General features: G+C 44.7%; 1 protein-coding gene across 1 annotated transcript in view; it reads right to left on the bottom strand.

Annotated features, from left to right (window-relative positions):
• Positions 1 to 1,687: 1,687 nt before the first annotated feature.
• The window catches only part of LSAMP (limbic system associated membrane protein), an 814,836-nt gene continuing 798,326 nt past the window's right edge, over positions 1,688 to 18,197 (bottom strand). The window contains exons 5-6 of the mRNA XM_068266404.1: positions 1,869 to 2,003; positions 1,688 to 1,761 (exon numbers count right to left, since the gene is read on the bottom strand). Coding sequence (XP_068122505.1) covers positions 1,688 to 1,761; positions 1,869 to 2,003 — 209 coding nt within the window. The remainder of the gene's footprint in view (positions 1,762 to 1,868; positions 2,004 to 18,197) is intronic.

The raw sequence follows: 18,197 nt of genomic DNA, 5'->3' as shown, positions 1-18,197 counted from the left end.
AGCGACCAGCAATTTATTATATGGGATATACGGTATATATATTTTTTAACAGATACTCGCATTCCAAGTATTGCCTTTCCGATAACCATGGAATACCTTCAGAAATCAGAATTTATTTCTACAGGATGTTATTTTCGCCCATAGTTAATTATAAAACGATGCACGGATGTGCGCTATTATGTGTAATTCGCATTTCCAATTGTCAACCACGGTAAACTTGTGCATTCTCTGATTGGCCTTCGTCGCCACTCGCCAGGCTTGGTCCACCCATGATGCCAAGTGAGGTGACTTTCTCAGGCGGCAGAAGTCTGGGGGCAGCACCACGCAGAAACAGGAAGTGAAGAGAGTGTCTGGCCAACCTATACTGGGGGCAACTGTACCTGGCTACCTACCCATACTGAGGGTGTTTTTGGGGGGCTCCCCGCAGCCATAAGGTGCGGTGCAAATTGTCGGGTGCTGTGCGATCATTCCAATTCGGGGAAGAGGGAGGGGGTCATCCTCACAAGTTTGTCTCAGGCAGAAAAAAGTCCAGAACCAGCCCTCCTCGTTGCTGAGTATTGTAGCTAAAGCTACTGCGTGGCCACAATGCACAAAGAGGAGCTGCATGGCCCTAATGTGGAGGGGGGCCACACTCAGCAATGGGTGCTTCAGACCTCCGAGGGAGCCTCAATAGGCTCCCGAGGCTTCCCTCTTTTCAGGGTCATGTCTTATTTTGAACCGGAGCTTAGGCTCGGGATTACTTTAAACTCATCCTTAATCCTCATCTCTTTACTTTCTGTTGCCTGCTCTCTCCTCTCTACCCCCACCTTAACCCTACCCCCAACCAGATAATCTGTAGCCACTCCTTCCTTCTAGAGAGTGACAGCCTTCACAGCCTGTGAGCAAGCAGAGAGGTGTGGCTTCGACTGACAAAGCACTTACCCCACCTGTAGGTCATGTGACTAGCTATATATGCAGTGCAAATTTGGACAGAGGCGCCAGGCAGGTTAAAATGATCTAAAAACAACTAAAAAGGAGGAGTACAGGTGGACTTACCTCCTTAAATGATGGACAATCGAGATTGTTCAAATCGCAAATAACAATTTATATTGGCACTCCGCAACGCGTTTCGCAGGTATAACCCGCTTCATCAGGCAAGGAGTGTATATAGGAGTGTATAAATTGTTATTTGCGATTTGAACAATCTCGATTGTCCATCATTTCAGGAGGTAAGTCCACCTGTACTCCTCCTTTTTAGTTGTTTTTAGACCATTTTAACCTGCCTGGCGCCTCTGTCCAAATTTGCACAGTATATAGTCCACCTTGGGTGGAGGGGACTGTCCCCTTCTTTCTATCTACAGAGAGCGACTTCTTAAACCTCAGTGGGGTCAGGTTCTAATGCTCCCCACCTGCATTTCAAGTGGTTGCCTATGTGGTAACCCGTGTTTGTGAGTATATCCACATCTGTTAATTATTTCGCCAACAATTGTTAGACTTACTGCACTATATTGGGCTCTCGGTTTTTCTTTTTGTTTCAAGTGCAGCTATATATGCAGGAGCACTGCAGATGTTTTTATTCATGATTGTTTTGGGTGAAAGTCAAGCATCAGTGTCCCGACTCTGGTGGCCTCTGCTCCAGTGACCTCCTTCTGATTTACATCCTATTCGGCTGAAAGTTACTGCGGTTCCCAATGTGAGCTTCAGCAGGTCACCTCCTCCTCGCCTGTCCCCCAAAGAGAACCAAGCAGCCCATCTTTACTCTGGCCACAGATGAAGTATCACCTAGCAAGATCATGAATGAGTGTTTCGGGTGATATTTATCCCTATATGTATGTAGCTTAAGGTGTGTGCGGAGTCAGAGTCATATAATATGATTATGTTGTACTCACAGTTCACAGTGACTCGGACTAGTTTAGTGTCGGCAGAGGCCACTTCATTGGCTGCCTTGCATTCGTATTTCCCAGACTGCTCTCTGGTGATGCCCTGGATGTCAAGAAATTCCTCTTCACCTTCAAACTCCCGGGCTGTAGAGAAGACAACAAGACAACAGGATGGAGGTTAGTGGTCAGCAGGATATGCCAGTCACCCCAAGTTACTAAGGCTGGGGAACATGTGTACACGGGTTGGTGTGTGCAAAGAACGCAGATTAACAGATTAACAAACAGTTGATTCACAAACTCGGTTGTAGCTTCCTAATTCTATAAACCGTTATACATATATTCATTTAAATCTCCTTTTTGATCAGATAATGTCTACATCAGTCCAGAGGCTTCCTCTGTCGCAGTTACCAGAACTGGGACAACCCCCCCCCCCCAACTCCAAAGGGCGTCCAAAGGCCTCAAAGAAAAAATGTTTTTTAAACCATTTTAGATTTTTTCTGAGTTTAAAAGCCATTTTTCTTTGCATTTTTAAAACCAATTTTCTCAAAAACTACAAGGTCTTGTACCCACTATTCTCCTTAAAGGATACCCGAAGTGACATGTGACATGATGAGATAGACATGTGCATGTACAGTGCCTAGCACACAAATAACTAGGCTGTGTTCCTTTTTTCCTTTCTCTGCCTGAAAGAGTTAAATATCAGGTATGTAAGTGGCTGACTCAGTCCTGACTCAGACAGGAAGTGACTACAGTGTGACCCTCACTAATAAGAAATGCCAACTTTCCTAGCTTTCATGCTGAAATCGATCAGGAATCAGCCTGGGGTGTATGGGCAGCTGAAAGATTTTTCTCTGATCAGATTCATTCGGAGAGAGATCTGTCTTTCGGACAAATCTGCCCATCATTGCCAGATGTATGATCACCTTAACCCCCTCCCGACCGCCTAATACCGATCAGCGGTGGGAGGGTGGCAGCCCCAGGACTGCCTAACATGGGCGGGGATTATCAGGGAACACGCGCACGCATGCACAATCGTTCCCTGCAGAGACACGGAGCAGAGCTCAGTGATTAGCCTGCCAGCTGCGATCGTGGCTGATAGGCTGTTAGGAAGAGAAAGGGGGAAAAAAAACCTTTGTTTACATCTGTACAGCGCTGCGATCTAGTGCAGCGCTGTACAGGGGACACTAAGCTATCCCTCCAAGCTGCTCACATTCAAATCCCTCTCATAGGCTGATGCCTATGAGAGGAGGTTACAAGTCTTGATCGTAGCCTAGGGCCAATTTAGGGAGGGAGGGATAACTATGGCCATTTAAAAAAAAAAGGGCTCTGATTTTTTATATTGACAAAAAAATCCTAATGATTGCAGCGGCGATCAGAGACCACCAAAAGCGAGGCCTATGAGAGGCGATCATGCTGATTGGTTCTCTGGGGGGGAGGCGGCAAGAAAAGGAGGTAACATTCATTTGTGCTAAGTTGTATGGCCGTGCAGTGGACTGTTAAAGCTGCAGAGTGCTGTATTGTGAGAAATTGCCTGGTCACTGGGGGGTGTAAACCTGTGGTCCTCAAGTGGTTAAATGCGCTACATACAGTTCTGATGGAAGATCTATTACAATATTTGACATCATGCTGCTATTTTCACGCATGGCAGGCATCCCATCTCCTTATACTGTCATGCCATTTCAGAAACAGAGAAACGCACAAGAGTTCTACAAGTGTGGTCCCTGCCTAATTGTTTTCTCATGCACACCCTCCACCCGGATCAGTGAATAATGGCGGACAGCGCCTATGCATAAAAATGGCACCGCATTAAAAAGATACGCTTATCACTATTTATCGTTAGTACTGCATAATAATGGCGCACAGGGAAAAAAGTTGAAAAACGGCACACAGTAACGTTATTTATCAATAGCACCGTTCATATGCCAAACAGCAGACGTTATTCCCACAGTAACGTTATTTATCAATAGCGCCCTACATAAGCCAAACTGCAGAAGTTATTTAACTGCAAAATGGTGAATGGATTTAATGTAACACTGTCAAGGTTATGGTTAGGTTTTGGGTTCAAGGTGCGTTTGTAGTTTCTGGGGGGGCTCAGCGCATCTCTGAGCAGAGGCTATTCAGAGGTGGCCTGGTGATGTGCTGATCCCACTTTTTTGCGCAATTTTCAATTTTACTTGGTAGCGCGCCCAGGCTATGCATATGCATAGGTAGGATTTAGTTAGTGTTAGGTCCCCTCCCATGGAGGAAAGACTTCTTCGACAGTGGGAGGGACAAGTACTTAACAAGTTGCATGCAAGCTGTTATAGGAAACTAACATCCTCCAAGTGGTAGACAGCTCAGTGTGTATTTTATCCCATAAGTGGGGCTTGCACTCTTTTGCAGGTAAGCACTCATCTGTTTTTAAAGAGAACCCGAGGTGGGTTTGAAGAATATTATCTGCATACAGAGGCTGGATCTGCCTATACAGCCCAGCCTCTGTTGCTATCCCAAACCCCCCTAAGGTCCCCCTGCACTCTGCAATCCCAATTCAGTAGGAGACCTTTGGCAAGTCTCCCTTACACTGCTACTGCCAATAGAGCGCGCCCTAGCGGCCGCTGCTCTGCTCTGGCGCTTTGAGTCCGCAAGGAGAAAAGCGCAATATAAATGTTATTTGTCTTGTCTTGTCTCATAAATCACAGCCACGCTGCTGACAAACAGCTTGTCAGAGCTGGCTGTGTTTATCTCTATAGTGTCAGTCTGCTGCTCTCCCCGCCTCCTGCAGAACTCCGGTCCCCGCCTGCATCCCTTCCCTCCCTGCTGATTGGAGGGAAGGGACGGGGGCAGGGACCGGAGCTATGCAGGAGGCGGGGGAGCAGCTGAGACTGACACTACAGATGTGAACACAGCCTCACAGCACGGCTGTGATTTATGAGGGATTGCAGAGTGCAGGAGGACCTTAGTGGGGTTTGGGATAGCAACAGAGGCTGGGCTGTATAGGCAGATCCAGCCTCTGTATGCAGATAACATTCTTTAAACACACCTTGGGTTCTCTTTAAGTAGCGCTGTTCATTTCTTTGCTAGGGTTAGGTATCACCAGGGGAGATTTAGGGCTAGGCACCACCAGGGGGGTGGTTAGGCACCACCAGGGGGGTCTTAGGGTTAGGCACCACCAGGGAGGTCTTAGGGTTAGGCACCACCAGGGAGGTCTTAGGGTTAGGCACCACCAAGGGGGTGGTTAGGTTTAGGGGTTAGGGATAGGTACAGAGAGGGTTATGTGTGTTAACGCTAAATAACGATAAGGCTTTAACGCTAAATAACGATAAGGTTTAAACGTTATATAGCAATAAGCGACAAACGGAAAAGTGAACAGCTTGAAGCCTAATCCCTTTTTTCTAGTCCTCCACCCTCCAGGGGGCACTGTCAAGTGTCTTGTGATGGATTTTGTTTGAATTTGCATTTTTAGAGCTCCTTTATAAACACGCCCCTTCTTTGTACTTTACATGCAACCTCGAAATCCTCGCGTAGTTTCATTTTAAGCGCAAAGTGTGTTATTTTGTAATTATTTTAGTATGTGAAATATAAAAACCTAATTTAGCTTGTAAACCCTCCGTGGTCTTCAGGATTGGATGGCTGAGGGTGTTGGGGTTTTTTTTCCCCTAAAAATGTTACAATTTTTCATATCTGGTATACTATAAAGGATAATGATTTTATGTTATTTTTTATTATTCTTAATATTTTCTGCCATTTGCAAAACAGATAAGAGCCCATAATTCTCATCTGTGGGATAATTTGCATCGACAGACTCTAGAGGGAGCTCTTGCCCAGCGCTCCGAGCGGCCGTAACGGGAGAGAAGGACAGATTCCTTGGAGAAAACAGCCAAAGCACAAAGCATTCTGAGCACACAGGCCGGGCAGAAAAATAATAATCAATAAAGCCTTTTCTTTCGTTTCTGATCATCGCTGCCGCTGGGCTCTCAGGCTGCTGTTCCGGCTTATCATCAGGCTGATAATGCTACAAAATGCTACAAGGTGCTCAGTAATCAGGACATCCTTTAGCATAAAAAAAAATCAAAATCATAGTGTGGTTTCCCAGGATGCCTCTGCACTCCATTTACAACACACATCTTCACTGTAAAGATTTACAGCTTTAACTTCAGGGGCACACACTGGATTTTTGTTGGCCAAGGCCCATGACTCACTGATGATGTCTTTAGTGATGCGTCATGTTGGGTCACTGGTAACTAACCTCGATGGGTTCAATTCACTGAGCATTACCCCATTCAGAAATGCAGAAAACCACAGATTTTACTGAACATCTTTTAGTATTATTATTTTTTAGTATTTATATAGCGCCAACATCTTCCACAGCGCTGTACAGAGTATACAGTATAGTCTTGTCACTAACTGTCCCTCAGAGGGGCTCACAATCTAATCCCTACCATAGTCATATGTACATCGTAGTCTAGGGCCAATTTGTTTAGTGGGATGCCAATTAACTTATCTGTATGTTTTTGGGATGTGGGAGGAAACCAGGGAACTCAGAGGAAACCCACACAAACACGGGGAGAACATAAAACTCCTTACAGATATGCCAGGGTTGAACTGTGGACCCAGCGCTGCAAGGCCAGTGATCTCCCCAGGCTCTTTTAGCCGGGTGCTCCACCCGACTAGTTTTGGTGAGCACCTGGCTGTCATCGGCTCCCCTCCTCCTATGCTGTAAGCAGAGAAGCGCTGATCCTGCATTCTCTCATCTCGCCCCACCCGGCTACTTTCTCGTGCCACCCGGCTGGAAAAAAATTCTGGGGAAAACACTGAAGGCAATAGTGCTAGACACTAGGGGCTTGATTCACTATGCGGTGCTAACCTACTTAGCACGTCTAAAGTCTTTAGGCGCGCTAACCAGTGTGCTAAGTAGGTTAGCACCGGTTTTCTCAATCAGATCGCGCGCTAAGTACCGCGCGCAAAGTTTTGCACGTGCAAAGTCCTATGCGCGCGCTAAGTCCCATAGGCTTTAATGGGCACTTCGCGTGGAGCGCCCTGCACTCTGTGCAGTGCGCGCATAAAAAGCTCGTTTAGACGTGCTAAGGGGGTTTTCACAGGCGTGCAGTTAGCACCGCTTTGTGAATCAAGCCCCAAGCTGTCTATCTTGTCAAATGTCAATTCTCTAAGGCTGTTACTGTCTGTATAAGTAAAATTACCGACTAGTGCAGTGATCTGCAAACTCTCCAGCTGGTAAGGAACTATGAGTCCCACAATGCATTGCAGGAGTCTGACAGCCACAGTCATGATTCATAAAGGTAAATGCATTGTGGGACTTGTAGTTCCTTAGCAGCTGGAGGGCCAAGTTTGCAGATCACTGGACTAGTGAGATAAATTACAGACTTGTGCAGTAAATACTTCAATCAGTGTCAATGTCATTGCGGTAAAACAAGTGAAATGTTCTGTATTTTACCTCCAGCCGGGAGCCGCCGTTAACTATTATTTATTATTATTTATTGTATTTATAAAACGCCAACATATTACGCAGCGCTGCACAATAGATAAATGGGTTAACATACAGGTAGAACATACGGAAACTCACAACAAAACAAGATCATGCAAATGATTTGATAACAATACAGTGTCATAGGTCAAAGTAGAGACTGTTCTAGTCCACAAGAGGGGTGATTATCCGATTGCATAATCAAGCTGGAAACACTAGGGGGGAGGGCCTTGCCAGAGGCTTACAATCTAAAGGGTGGGGGGTGGAGACAATAGGTGCATCTATTGAGAGGGTGTCCAACATAACGTGTTATGGTGCTGGTGTAGCCGGGTATGCGAGCATGAAAGGGTGTGTCTTGAGGGCTTGTTTGAAGGTATTAAAGGTGGGGGTGAGTCTGATGGCCGGTGGGAGCGAGTTCCAGAGAGTGGGGGCAGCCCTAGTGACTAGTAACTAGCCAGCTATTCGGTAAAATGAACAGGCAAGAAACTTATAATGCCCCTTCTAGAGCTAAATGGGTCACCTGTGGCCTTACTCTGGAAGATGAGGACTGGGATGACGTACTGTCTGTGGTGAGACTCGTCATCCCTTGTGTGTGAGAAAGACTCACTCAGCTATACATCATTCATCAGGCATACCTCACCCCCAGTAGGGTGGCTAAATTCGACCATGATCTTTCTGATGAATGTCCTATCATGATCTTTCTGATGAATGTCCTATCATTTTTCCATTTGATGTGGGAGTTTCCGGGGTCTGCCTATAGTTGCATACTGGTCACAGATAGCACGGTTCTTGCACAATAAAATGGGCTGCCTGGTTACGTTGGACCCTACGCTCTGTTTACTTGGCCTTATTACTGATGATGATATTCAAAAAAATTATAAACTTATTTAAAAATGATTAAACCTATTTCAAGCTAGACAAGAAATTGCGCTCAGATGGCTCTCGGGAGACGCTCCTACGTTTAAGGATTGGATGATACGTGTAGACCGGGCACTTCCCTATAAAAAATTGTTTACAGTATATACATAGAAAAGCTCCTGCCAAATTTCATTTGGTCTTGGACCACTGGATTGAAAGAAAATGTTTCTTGCCCCTCAGTTTCAGGTGTTTTATATCTACAATAGGTTTTTTTATATCAAACATCTTGTTTCGTCAACTTGACAAATCGGTGAATTTTACACTTATTGTGTTGATATGCTGCCGGACGGGACATCAGAAAGTTTAAAAAAACTGCCAAACTCTGTACTCTGCAAGGCAACAACAATTGGAAGTATAGTAAACTTCAGGGGTGTTGGCGTTGAGTGATTAAGGTTATTCGCATTGGGGGTACAGCGGGAGGTGGTTGAGGTTAGCCGTAGGGCAGGTGGGTGGTGTAACGATTGGTGTCAGCACGCAGAAAGAATCTGATTATTGGTGATCTGCAGTATCACCAAGAATGCAGATATATACCTGATTATTGATGATCTGCAGAATCACCGATAATACAGATATATTACTAACCTCTGGACACCTATGGGTATGTAAGTGTTTGGTGTAACCGTAGTACTTTGAGTAATGCACCTGCTGAGCAGGTGATAATAGACAGTAAAGAGACAATGCTCTGAGAGCACAGGAACCTTCCAGCAGCCTGAGACTCCTCAAGGGGTGGAGTCAGGCTGAAGATAGGGAAGGCCAGAGAGTGAGTGACACCTGAAGGTGGATGTCACTATCTGATCTGGAGACTATCTATTAAGGGGAGAGATAGTTTTCGAGGTCGGACACGCCTGGTCGGTAACACATGGACAGATAAAGTACAAAGACAGAAGGCTGATTGGGTATCCAAGGCAAGCAGGGTCTGGCAACGGAATATCAGATATGCGAGGTACCGAATCAGAGGACAGAAGAGTAGTCAAGAAAGCAATAAGTCATAACAGATATCAAACAATGCCTAGTCTGAGTGTGAGGTCCGTGGTCTCTCCACCCTGGAACTAGTCTGATGTATAACAAAATGATCGCACAAGTTCCCTAGTCTTGGGTGCGAGGTCCGTGGTCTCAGCACCCTGGAACTAGTCTGATGTATAACACAAATGATAATACAGTTCCCTAGTCTGAGTGCGACTCTTGGGGGCTCCATATCAATAGACTGCTTGGGGCCCCATGTTTAACCCGCACGGGGCCCCAAGCCCCATAGTTATGCCGCTGGCTATGACCTGTAGGACGACATGTCCCACGTTCTTCCCTCTGCTTCTCCATAGAATAGATTGGTGGCTCAGCAGACAGTCCGGGAGCACTGTACACTGATCAGGAATAAACTGTCATACAAGGAGTTAAAGTGTACAGAAACCCAGCAACATGACTGCAAACAAAAGTATGGGTGAGTTTCCTTGACAAAGACAATTCCACACATACCTTTCAAGATGTTGTGAATAAATAATGACTAGTTTTGAAGTTCACAAGTTGTGACTGTGAACAGACTGACAATGCGCTTTAACCTTGCAGTGACCTTGAGATGTAAACACTTCTATCTCAGAGGAGCTTAGAGGCTAAAGGTTTTGGATGATGAACATCTTGTTTGGCATTGTAGAATGTGAAAAGCTAATGCAGATGCATAACAGAGAGGTGGTAATCCATGTAAGTGTGACAATGACTAATACAGACAATACAGTGTCTAACAAAACACTCACCAAGTACAAAAACATAATGGGGAGAAAGCCTTGCCCTTGTGAGCTCACAATCTAAACAAATATGAATGATAAAACAGGTACTACGGGTGAGGATAGGTTTACACTTGTAAACGCCATGCACCTAATTTTGCACGGTTGTTCGTGGGTGGAAAAACATTAGCAGTAATCAATGTAAAAAACAGAGTAAGCGTGCTAAGTGTCTGAAAAGCGTGCAAAAGGCTGTCTGGATTTTTTCCATGCATATGCGAATGAAAAATCGCAAGTGATGCGATGTGCGCCACCCACTGACTAACTTTAGCTGTGTGCCGTTCCTCCTCCCCGGTCCTCTTCGTAAGTGATGGAATTCTCCAGTTGAACACTAAAACTAAAAGAAGTGCCCCCTAGTGGCGGTGCGCAAGTTCCAAACTTTGCAAGCACAGCGAAAGCAACGCTCATCCACCAGTGGTATCCTTCACTGTGCCGGCGGAGTTTGAAACTCATGCTTGCAGAGTTCGGAATCCCTCTACGCCTCTCGGTGGAATTTCTGGGAAGCTGGGGAAATAAGAAGACAGGACGGGGTGTGAGGGGGGAGGGGGTTGACAATGAGCTAGGGCACTAAAGTAGTTGTAAGGACCAATATATCATCCACCGCCTTATATCAGCCCCCATGCCCCAATCTACCTTCACAATCTTCACCTTGTGGCGCATCCAGCTTGAACGGGAGACAAGTGTTCCCGACGTCAGTTACACCCAGGCCTTAATGCGCAAGGTATAGGGACTAAAAGCCATTAAGGCAATGTGCTACCAGTTCCCACAAAGCGATGATACATGCTAGTTACAGATGTCAGATCACAGTTGTACACAATCTCGTAGTCAGAAAGCCAAGGGTCATACACGTGTATCAGGTGACAGTCAATCCTAATTGTGAACAATCTCGTAGTCAGCATGCTAAAGATCATACACACAAGATCAGACAGGAATAGGAATAAGACAGAAGAGTGGTCAAACAGGCAAGAGTCGGTCCAGGCAGCAGGCAACAGAATGGTCAATAATCAGGCAAAGGTTCAAGCAAGTATTCAGACAATGAGAAAGCTATAGTAAGGAATGCCCAGCAGCTATCATAGGCAACTAACAACTGCGCCAACTAGACTTTTATACTGCACCAATCAGAAGATCTCCCCAGAGTGGCCAGCCAATGAACGCAGAGCCTGCCTCTAGTGATTGACTAGGGACCAGTCAACCACTTCTGGGTTCAGAGTTGGCATGGGGGAGCCTATGCCAAGCATACTCGTCGCCCAGTAATGCCAAAGGGAGTTTGTCCGCCAAGTCCGTGAGACCTGCTGAGGCACCAAACAAACCTGGAGGGTTGCACTCCCATCAGTGCCAAACCTTGGAGGCTACCGATCAGTCACTGGAGCCCAGTGGAGGTGAGATTGTTGCAAAGGTTGTAGAGTGTTTTGGAAGGGAATTCCACATAAAGGGAGAAGCTCATGAGAAGTTCTGCATATGAAAACATATGAAGATGATTCTAATGATGGACAAAAGAAGGTTTTTTGCCAATGGAAGGTAAAGTTTGGGGGGGTATCTGGAAATAAGGGCGTCGATGTACAGCTATAATCAAGGCATTTGGGAAGGATGGATGTTGACAAGTAACGGATAAGCAGTAATTAACGGGTACATTTGTGAAATAAATATGACAGCAGAACCTAACGTTGCCCCCAGGCAGTGTTCTTGGTGGCGTTAATGAGTTGATGTTAATTTGAAGAAGGTACAAAAGAGGAAAGAAGAGATAATTTATAAAATAAGATGAATGAATCTACCCCAATGTTATTTATTTACAGAGGTAAAACCTGGCAGATATAAAATCAAGTGAAGGAACGCTTTATTCAGGTTTTGGAATGGATAAAGAAATTAGAGTTGGTGCTAATTCAGGGGTGGGGCTTGTTTACACAAGTTAGAGTTGGCGCTATTTCAGGGGTGGAGCTTGTCCACACAAGTTGGAGTTGGTGCTACAGTGGAGGAAATAATTATTTGACCCCTCACTGATTTTGTAAGTTTGTCCAATGACAAAGAAATGAAAAGTCTCAGAACAGTATAATTTCAATGGTAGGTTTATTTTAACAGTGGCAGATAGCACATCAAAAGGAAAATCGAAAAAATAACCTTAAATAAAAGATAGCAACTGATTTGCATTTCATTGAGTGAAATAAGTTTTTGAACCCCTACCAACCATTAAGAGTTATGGCTCCCACAGAGTGGTTAGACACTTCTACTGAATTAGTCACCCTCATTAAGGACACCTGTCTTAACTAGTCCCCTGTATAAAAGACACCTGTCCACAGAATCAATCAATCAAGCAGACTCCAAACTCTCCAACATGGGAAAGACCAAAGAGCTGTCCAAAGATGTCAGAGACAAAATTGTAGACCTGCACAAGGCTGGAATGGGCTACAAAACCATTAGCAAGAAGCTGGGAGAGAAGGTGACAACTGTTGATGCGATTGTTTGAAAATGGAAGGAGCACAAAATGACCATCAATCGACCTCGTTCTGGGGCTCCACGCAAGATCTCACCTCGTGGGGTGTCGATGGTTCTGAGAAAGGTGAAAAAGCATCCTAGAACTACACGGGAGGAGTTAGTGAATGACCTCAAATTAGCAGGGACCACAGTCACCAAGAAAACCATTGGAAACTCATTACACCGCAATGGATTAAAATCCTGCAGGGCTCGCAAGGTCCCCCTGCTCAAGAAGGCACATGTGCAGGCCCATCTTAAGTTTGCCAATGAACACCTGAATGATTCTGTGAGTGACTGGGAGAAGGTGCTGTGGTCTGATGAGACCAAAATAGAGCTCTTTGGCATTAACTCAACTCGCTGTGTTTGGAGGAAGAAAAATGCTGCCCATGACCCCCAAAACACCGTCCCCACCGTCAAGCATGGGGGTGGAAACATTTTGCTTTGGGGGTGTTTTTCTGCTAAGGGCACAGGACAACTTAATCGCATTAACGGGAAAATGGACGGAGCCATGTATCGTGAAATCCTGAACGACAACCTCCTTCCCTCTGCCAGGAAACTGAAAATGGGTCTTGGATGGGTGTTCCAGCACGACAATGACCCAAAACATACAGCAAAGGCAACAAAGGAGTGGCTCAAGAAGAAGCACATTAAGGTCATGGAGTGGCCTAGTCAGTCTCCGGACCTTAATCCAATAGAAAACCTATGGAGGGAGCTCAAGCTCAGAGTTGCACAGAGACAGCCTCGAAACCTTAGGGATTTAGAGATGATCTGCAAAGAGGAATGGACCAACATTCATCCTAAAATGTGTGCAAACTTGGTCATCAATTACAAGAAACGTTTGACCTCTGTGCTTGCAAACAAGGGTTTTTCCACTAAGTATTAAGTCTTTTATTGTTAGAGGGTTCAAAAACTTATTTCACTCAATGAAATGCAAATCAGTTGCTATCTTTTATTTAAGGTTATTTTTTTCGATTTTCCTTTTGATGTGCTATCTGCCACTGTTAAAATAAACCTACCATTGAAATGATACTGTTCTGAGACTTTTCATTTCTTTGTCATTGGACAAACTTACAAAATCAGTGAGGGGTCAAATAATTATTTCCTCCACTGTATATCAGGGGTGGAGCTTGTCCACACAAGTTGGAGTTGGCACTATATCAGGGGTGGAGCTTGTCCACACAAGTTGGAGTTGGCACTATATCAGGGGTGGAGCTTGTCCACACAAGTTGGAGTTGGCACTATATCAGGGGTGGAGCTTGTCCACACAAGTTGGAGTTGGCACTATATCAGGGGTGGAGCTTGTTCACACAAGTTGGAGTTGGCGCTACTTCAGGAGGTAGAGCTTCTCCACACAAGTTTGAATTGGTACTATTTCAGAGTTGGGGCTTGTTTGCACAAGTTGGAGTTGGCACTATATCAGGGGTGGAACTAGTTCACACAAGTTAAAGTTGGCACTTTATCAGTGGTCCTCCACACAGCAAGTGATTCCAGACATTTTATAGCACTTAACTGGTATAAAGTCAGGATACACCATCACAGCCAGCCAACACCTCCTGAGAGCACCAACATTGTACAAGTAATGCCCGTAAAACAGCAGTCAGCACTGCTAAAAACACATATCAACGTGATTCATACAGGAAACAAATCTTGTGAATTTAAGGTATCTCTCTTCGGGGTATATTCCCTAATCAACGGTAAGTTATGTGGCATAGTAGTAGAGCCTATTTCTAAGGAGGAGACCTCATTGCTGGTGAATTAGTTCGGTACAAAACCACTGCAGTCCTTTTAGGAAGCTAAGATCCTCCATTATTCAACCGAATACAAATTTGCAACATAGTAGTTTATCATTACTAGAGTTTCTGCTTGATATGAGTGTTATCTCAGTGCACAGGGTTAGTGATTATGGTATCGAAATTGACCACTCCCTCAGCATCCACTTACCCTTATTTTCTGATTTAGCTGAGCAGGATGAACATTGCTACATGTGCATTGCTTGTGTTTTGCTGTTGTATAGGCATCACACATGTTTATATTGTGAACTAGCTGATTGCCCGGCGTTGCCCGGGTATGTATTTGGCTGGTGTTGGCTCCGCCTACTTTTTCTAACCCTAACACATAATTACTCACTGACCAAGTTTGTGAGCTTTGCGGTCTTTGGTATCAATAATCTGCTTTGAAATGAAACAAATCTGATTGGCTGTGTGTGGCTCCACCCCTTTTCTGAATTTGAACCCAAGTCACACAATAACCAACTGTACCAGGTTTGAGGCCTGTGCCATTAACAGTTCAAGAATGGTAGCAATTAAATATTCCCCTTGAAAAGCAACAGATGAAGTTTGATTCACTTTTGTAGGCTCCACCCACTTTTCTGAATATTAATCCCAGTAACCAACTGTGCAAAGTTTAAAAACCCTGGCATTAACAGAATGGCTGCAGTTTACATTTTCCCAGTGAAATGTGTATTTGTCTCCACCCACTGATGATCCGGCGTTGCCGGGGAATGTATTTGACTGGTGTTGGCTCCGCCCACTTTCTAACCCTAACGCACACACACTCAATGACCAAGTTTGTGAGCTTTGGGGTCCTTGTCATCAATAATTTGCATATTCCCATAGAAATGAAACAAATCAGATAGGCTGTTTGTGGCTCCGCCCCTCTCCAGCATTCAAACCCCAGTCACCCAATGACCAACTGTAGCAGGTTTGAGGGATCTGCTATAAGCAGTGTAAAAATGGCAGCAATTTAAATATTCCACTTGAAAATCAACAGGTGAATTTTGATTGGCTATTATAGGCTCCACCCACTTCCCTGAATATTAATCTCAGTCACCCAGTGACCATCTGGGCAAAGTTTGAGAACCCTGCCAATAACAGTGTAAGAATGGCTGCAGTTTATATTTTCCCAGTGAAATTTGGTTTTGGTTCCGCCCACTATTTGTAACCTAGACACACAGTCACTCAATGACCAATTTTGTGAGCTTTGGGGTCCTTGGCATCGATAATTTGTACTTTCCCATGAAATGAAACAAATCTGATTCACTGTTTGTGGCTCTGTCCCCTTTTCTGAATTTGAACCTCAGTGACCCAATGACCAACTGTACCAGGTTTTAGTCTTGTGCCATTAACAGTGCAAGAATTGCAGCAATTTTAATATTCTCCTTGAAAAGTGACATGTGATTTTTGATTGGCATTTTTAGGCTCCACCCACTTTTCTGAATATTAATCCCAGTCACCCAGTAACCAGCTATGCTAAGTTTGAGAACCCTGCCATTAACAGTGAAGAAGGGCTGCAGTTTACAATTTCCCAGAAAAATCTGTTTTTAACTCCACCCACTTTTTATAACCTTGACACAGTCACTACTCAATGACCAAGTTTGTGAGCTTTTGGGTTCCTGGCATCAAAATTGTGCTAATGGAAGCAGTTTATCCAGCAAAGAAATCTGGTTCTTTTTGGCTCCGCCCCTTTACTGAATTTGAACCCCAAACACTTAACAACTGACTGTAGCAGGTTTGAGGCCTCTGCTATTAACAGTGTGAGAATGGCTGCAGTTTCAATATTCCCCTTGAAAATCAATAGGTGAATTTTGATTGGCTCTTGTAGGCTCCACCTACTTTTCCGAATATTAATCCTAGTCACCCAGTGACCAACTGTGTGAAGTTTGAGGACCCGGCCATTAACAGTGTAAGAAAAGCTGCAGTTTACATTTCCCCATGTAAAAAGTTAGTTGTTTTTGGCTCCGCCCACTATTTCTAATCTTGCCATACAGTCACTTAATGACCAAGTTTATGAGCTTTGGGGTCTTTGGCATCAATAAGTTGCATTTTACCTTTGAAATTAAACAAATCTGATTGGCTGTTTTTGGCCCGCTCCCTTCAGAATTAAAATCCCAGTCTCCCAGTGACTGACTGTAGCAAATGTTAGGCCTCTGCTATTAAGAGTGTATGAATGGCAGCAATGTAAATATTCCCCTTGAAAATCAAAAGGTGAATTTTGATTGGCTGCTGTAGGCTCCACCCACTTTTCTGAACATTAGTCCCAGCCACCCAGTGGCCAACTGTGTCATGTTTGAGAACCCTGCCAATAACAGAATGGCTGAAATCAATCTAACAAATCTGATTGGCTGTTTGTGGCTCCACCCCTTTAGTGCATTTGGACCCCAGTCACCCAATGACTGACTGTATCAGGTTTGAGGCCTCTGCCACTAACAGTGTAAGAATGGTAGTAATGTGAATATTCCCCTTGAAAATCAATAGGTACATTTTGATTGGCTGTTGTAGGCTCCACCCACATTTCTGAATGTTCAGTTGTTGGCACCGCCCACTTTTTCTAACCTTGACATACAGTCACTCAATTATCAAGTTTATCAGCTTTGGGTTCCTTGGTATCAATACTTTGTATATTCCCATTGAAAAATAAACAAATCTGGCTGTTTGTGGCTCTGCCCCCTTCCTGAATTTGGGCCCCAGTCACCCAGTGACCAACTGTACCAGGTTTGAGGCATCTGCTTTTACCAGTATAAGAGAATGGTAGCAGATGAAATATTCCCTTTGAAAATCAAATGGGGAATTTTTATTGGCTGTTGTAGGCTCCACCCACCTTCCAAAATCTTAATCTGTCACCCAATGACCAACTGTGCAAAGTTTGAGAACCCTGCCATTAACGGTGTAAGAATGGCTGCAGTTTATATTTTCCCAGTAAAAGTTGTTTTGGCTCCGCCCACTTTTTGTAACCTCAACACACAGTCACTCAATGACCAAGTTTGTGAGCTGTCAGGTTCCTGGCATCAAAAATGTGTGAATGGAAGCAGTTTATCCACCAAGGAAATCTGATTGGCTGTATGTGGCCCCGCCCCTTTAGTGAATTTGGACCCCAGTCACCCAATGACTGGCTGTAGCAAGTTTGAAGCCTCTGCAATTAAAAGTGTAAGAATAGCAGCAGTTTAAATATTCCCCTTGAAAATCAATAGGTGAATTTTGATTGGCTGTTGTAGGCTCCACCCATTTTCTTGAATCTTAATCGCATTCACCCAGTGACCAAGTGTGGCAAGTTTGAGAACTCTGTGATTAACAGTATAAGAATGGCTGCAGTTTACATTTTCCCATTTAAAATGAACGGCTGAAATTTGATTGGCTGTTTTATGATCCACCCACTTTTCCTGGATTTGTAACCTCGGTCACCAAGTGACCAACTGTGCCAAGTGTGGGGACTTTGGCTTGATTACTGTGAGAATGGCAGCCTTTTACATTTTTTCCATTGACTTGAATGGGTGGAATCTGATTTGCTGTTTGTAGCTCCGCCCAGGTGTGCAGGGGGGCCGCGAGACCCCCAGAACCTATTATCCCAGGTAGTAAGGGATCTGTGTACCAAGTTTCGTTCAAATCGGTCAAGCCGTTTTCGAGTGATCGCGGCACATACACACACACATACACACACACACGCACACGCACACGCACACGCGCACGCGCACGCACGCGCGCGCACGCACGCACGCACGCACGCACGCACGCACGCACGCACGCACGCACGCACGCACACACACACACACACACACACACACACACACACACACACACACACACACACACACACACATACACACACACATACACACACACATACATACATACATCCGATTTTATATATATAGATTACACAAGTTGCATGATGCGCATTACGTCATTTGTGTAACGTCCGTTAAAGTGTACCTGCTTTGATGTG

This window comes from Hyperolius riggenbachi, chromosome 2, assembly GCF_040937935.1.
Source record: "Hyperolius riggenbachi isolate aHypRig1 chromosome 2, aHypRig1.pri, whole genome shotgun sequence".
Taxonomy (NCBI): Eukaryota; Metazoa; Chordata; class Amphibia; order Anura; family Hyperoliidae; genus Hyperolius; species Hyperolius riggenbachi.
Note: the sequence above shows the minus strand (reverse complement) of the source record. Positions and strands in the feature narration are given on the sequence as shown.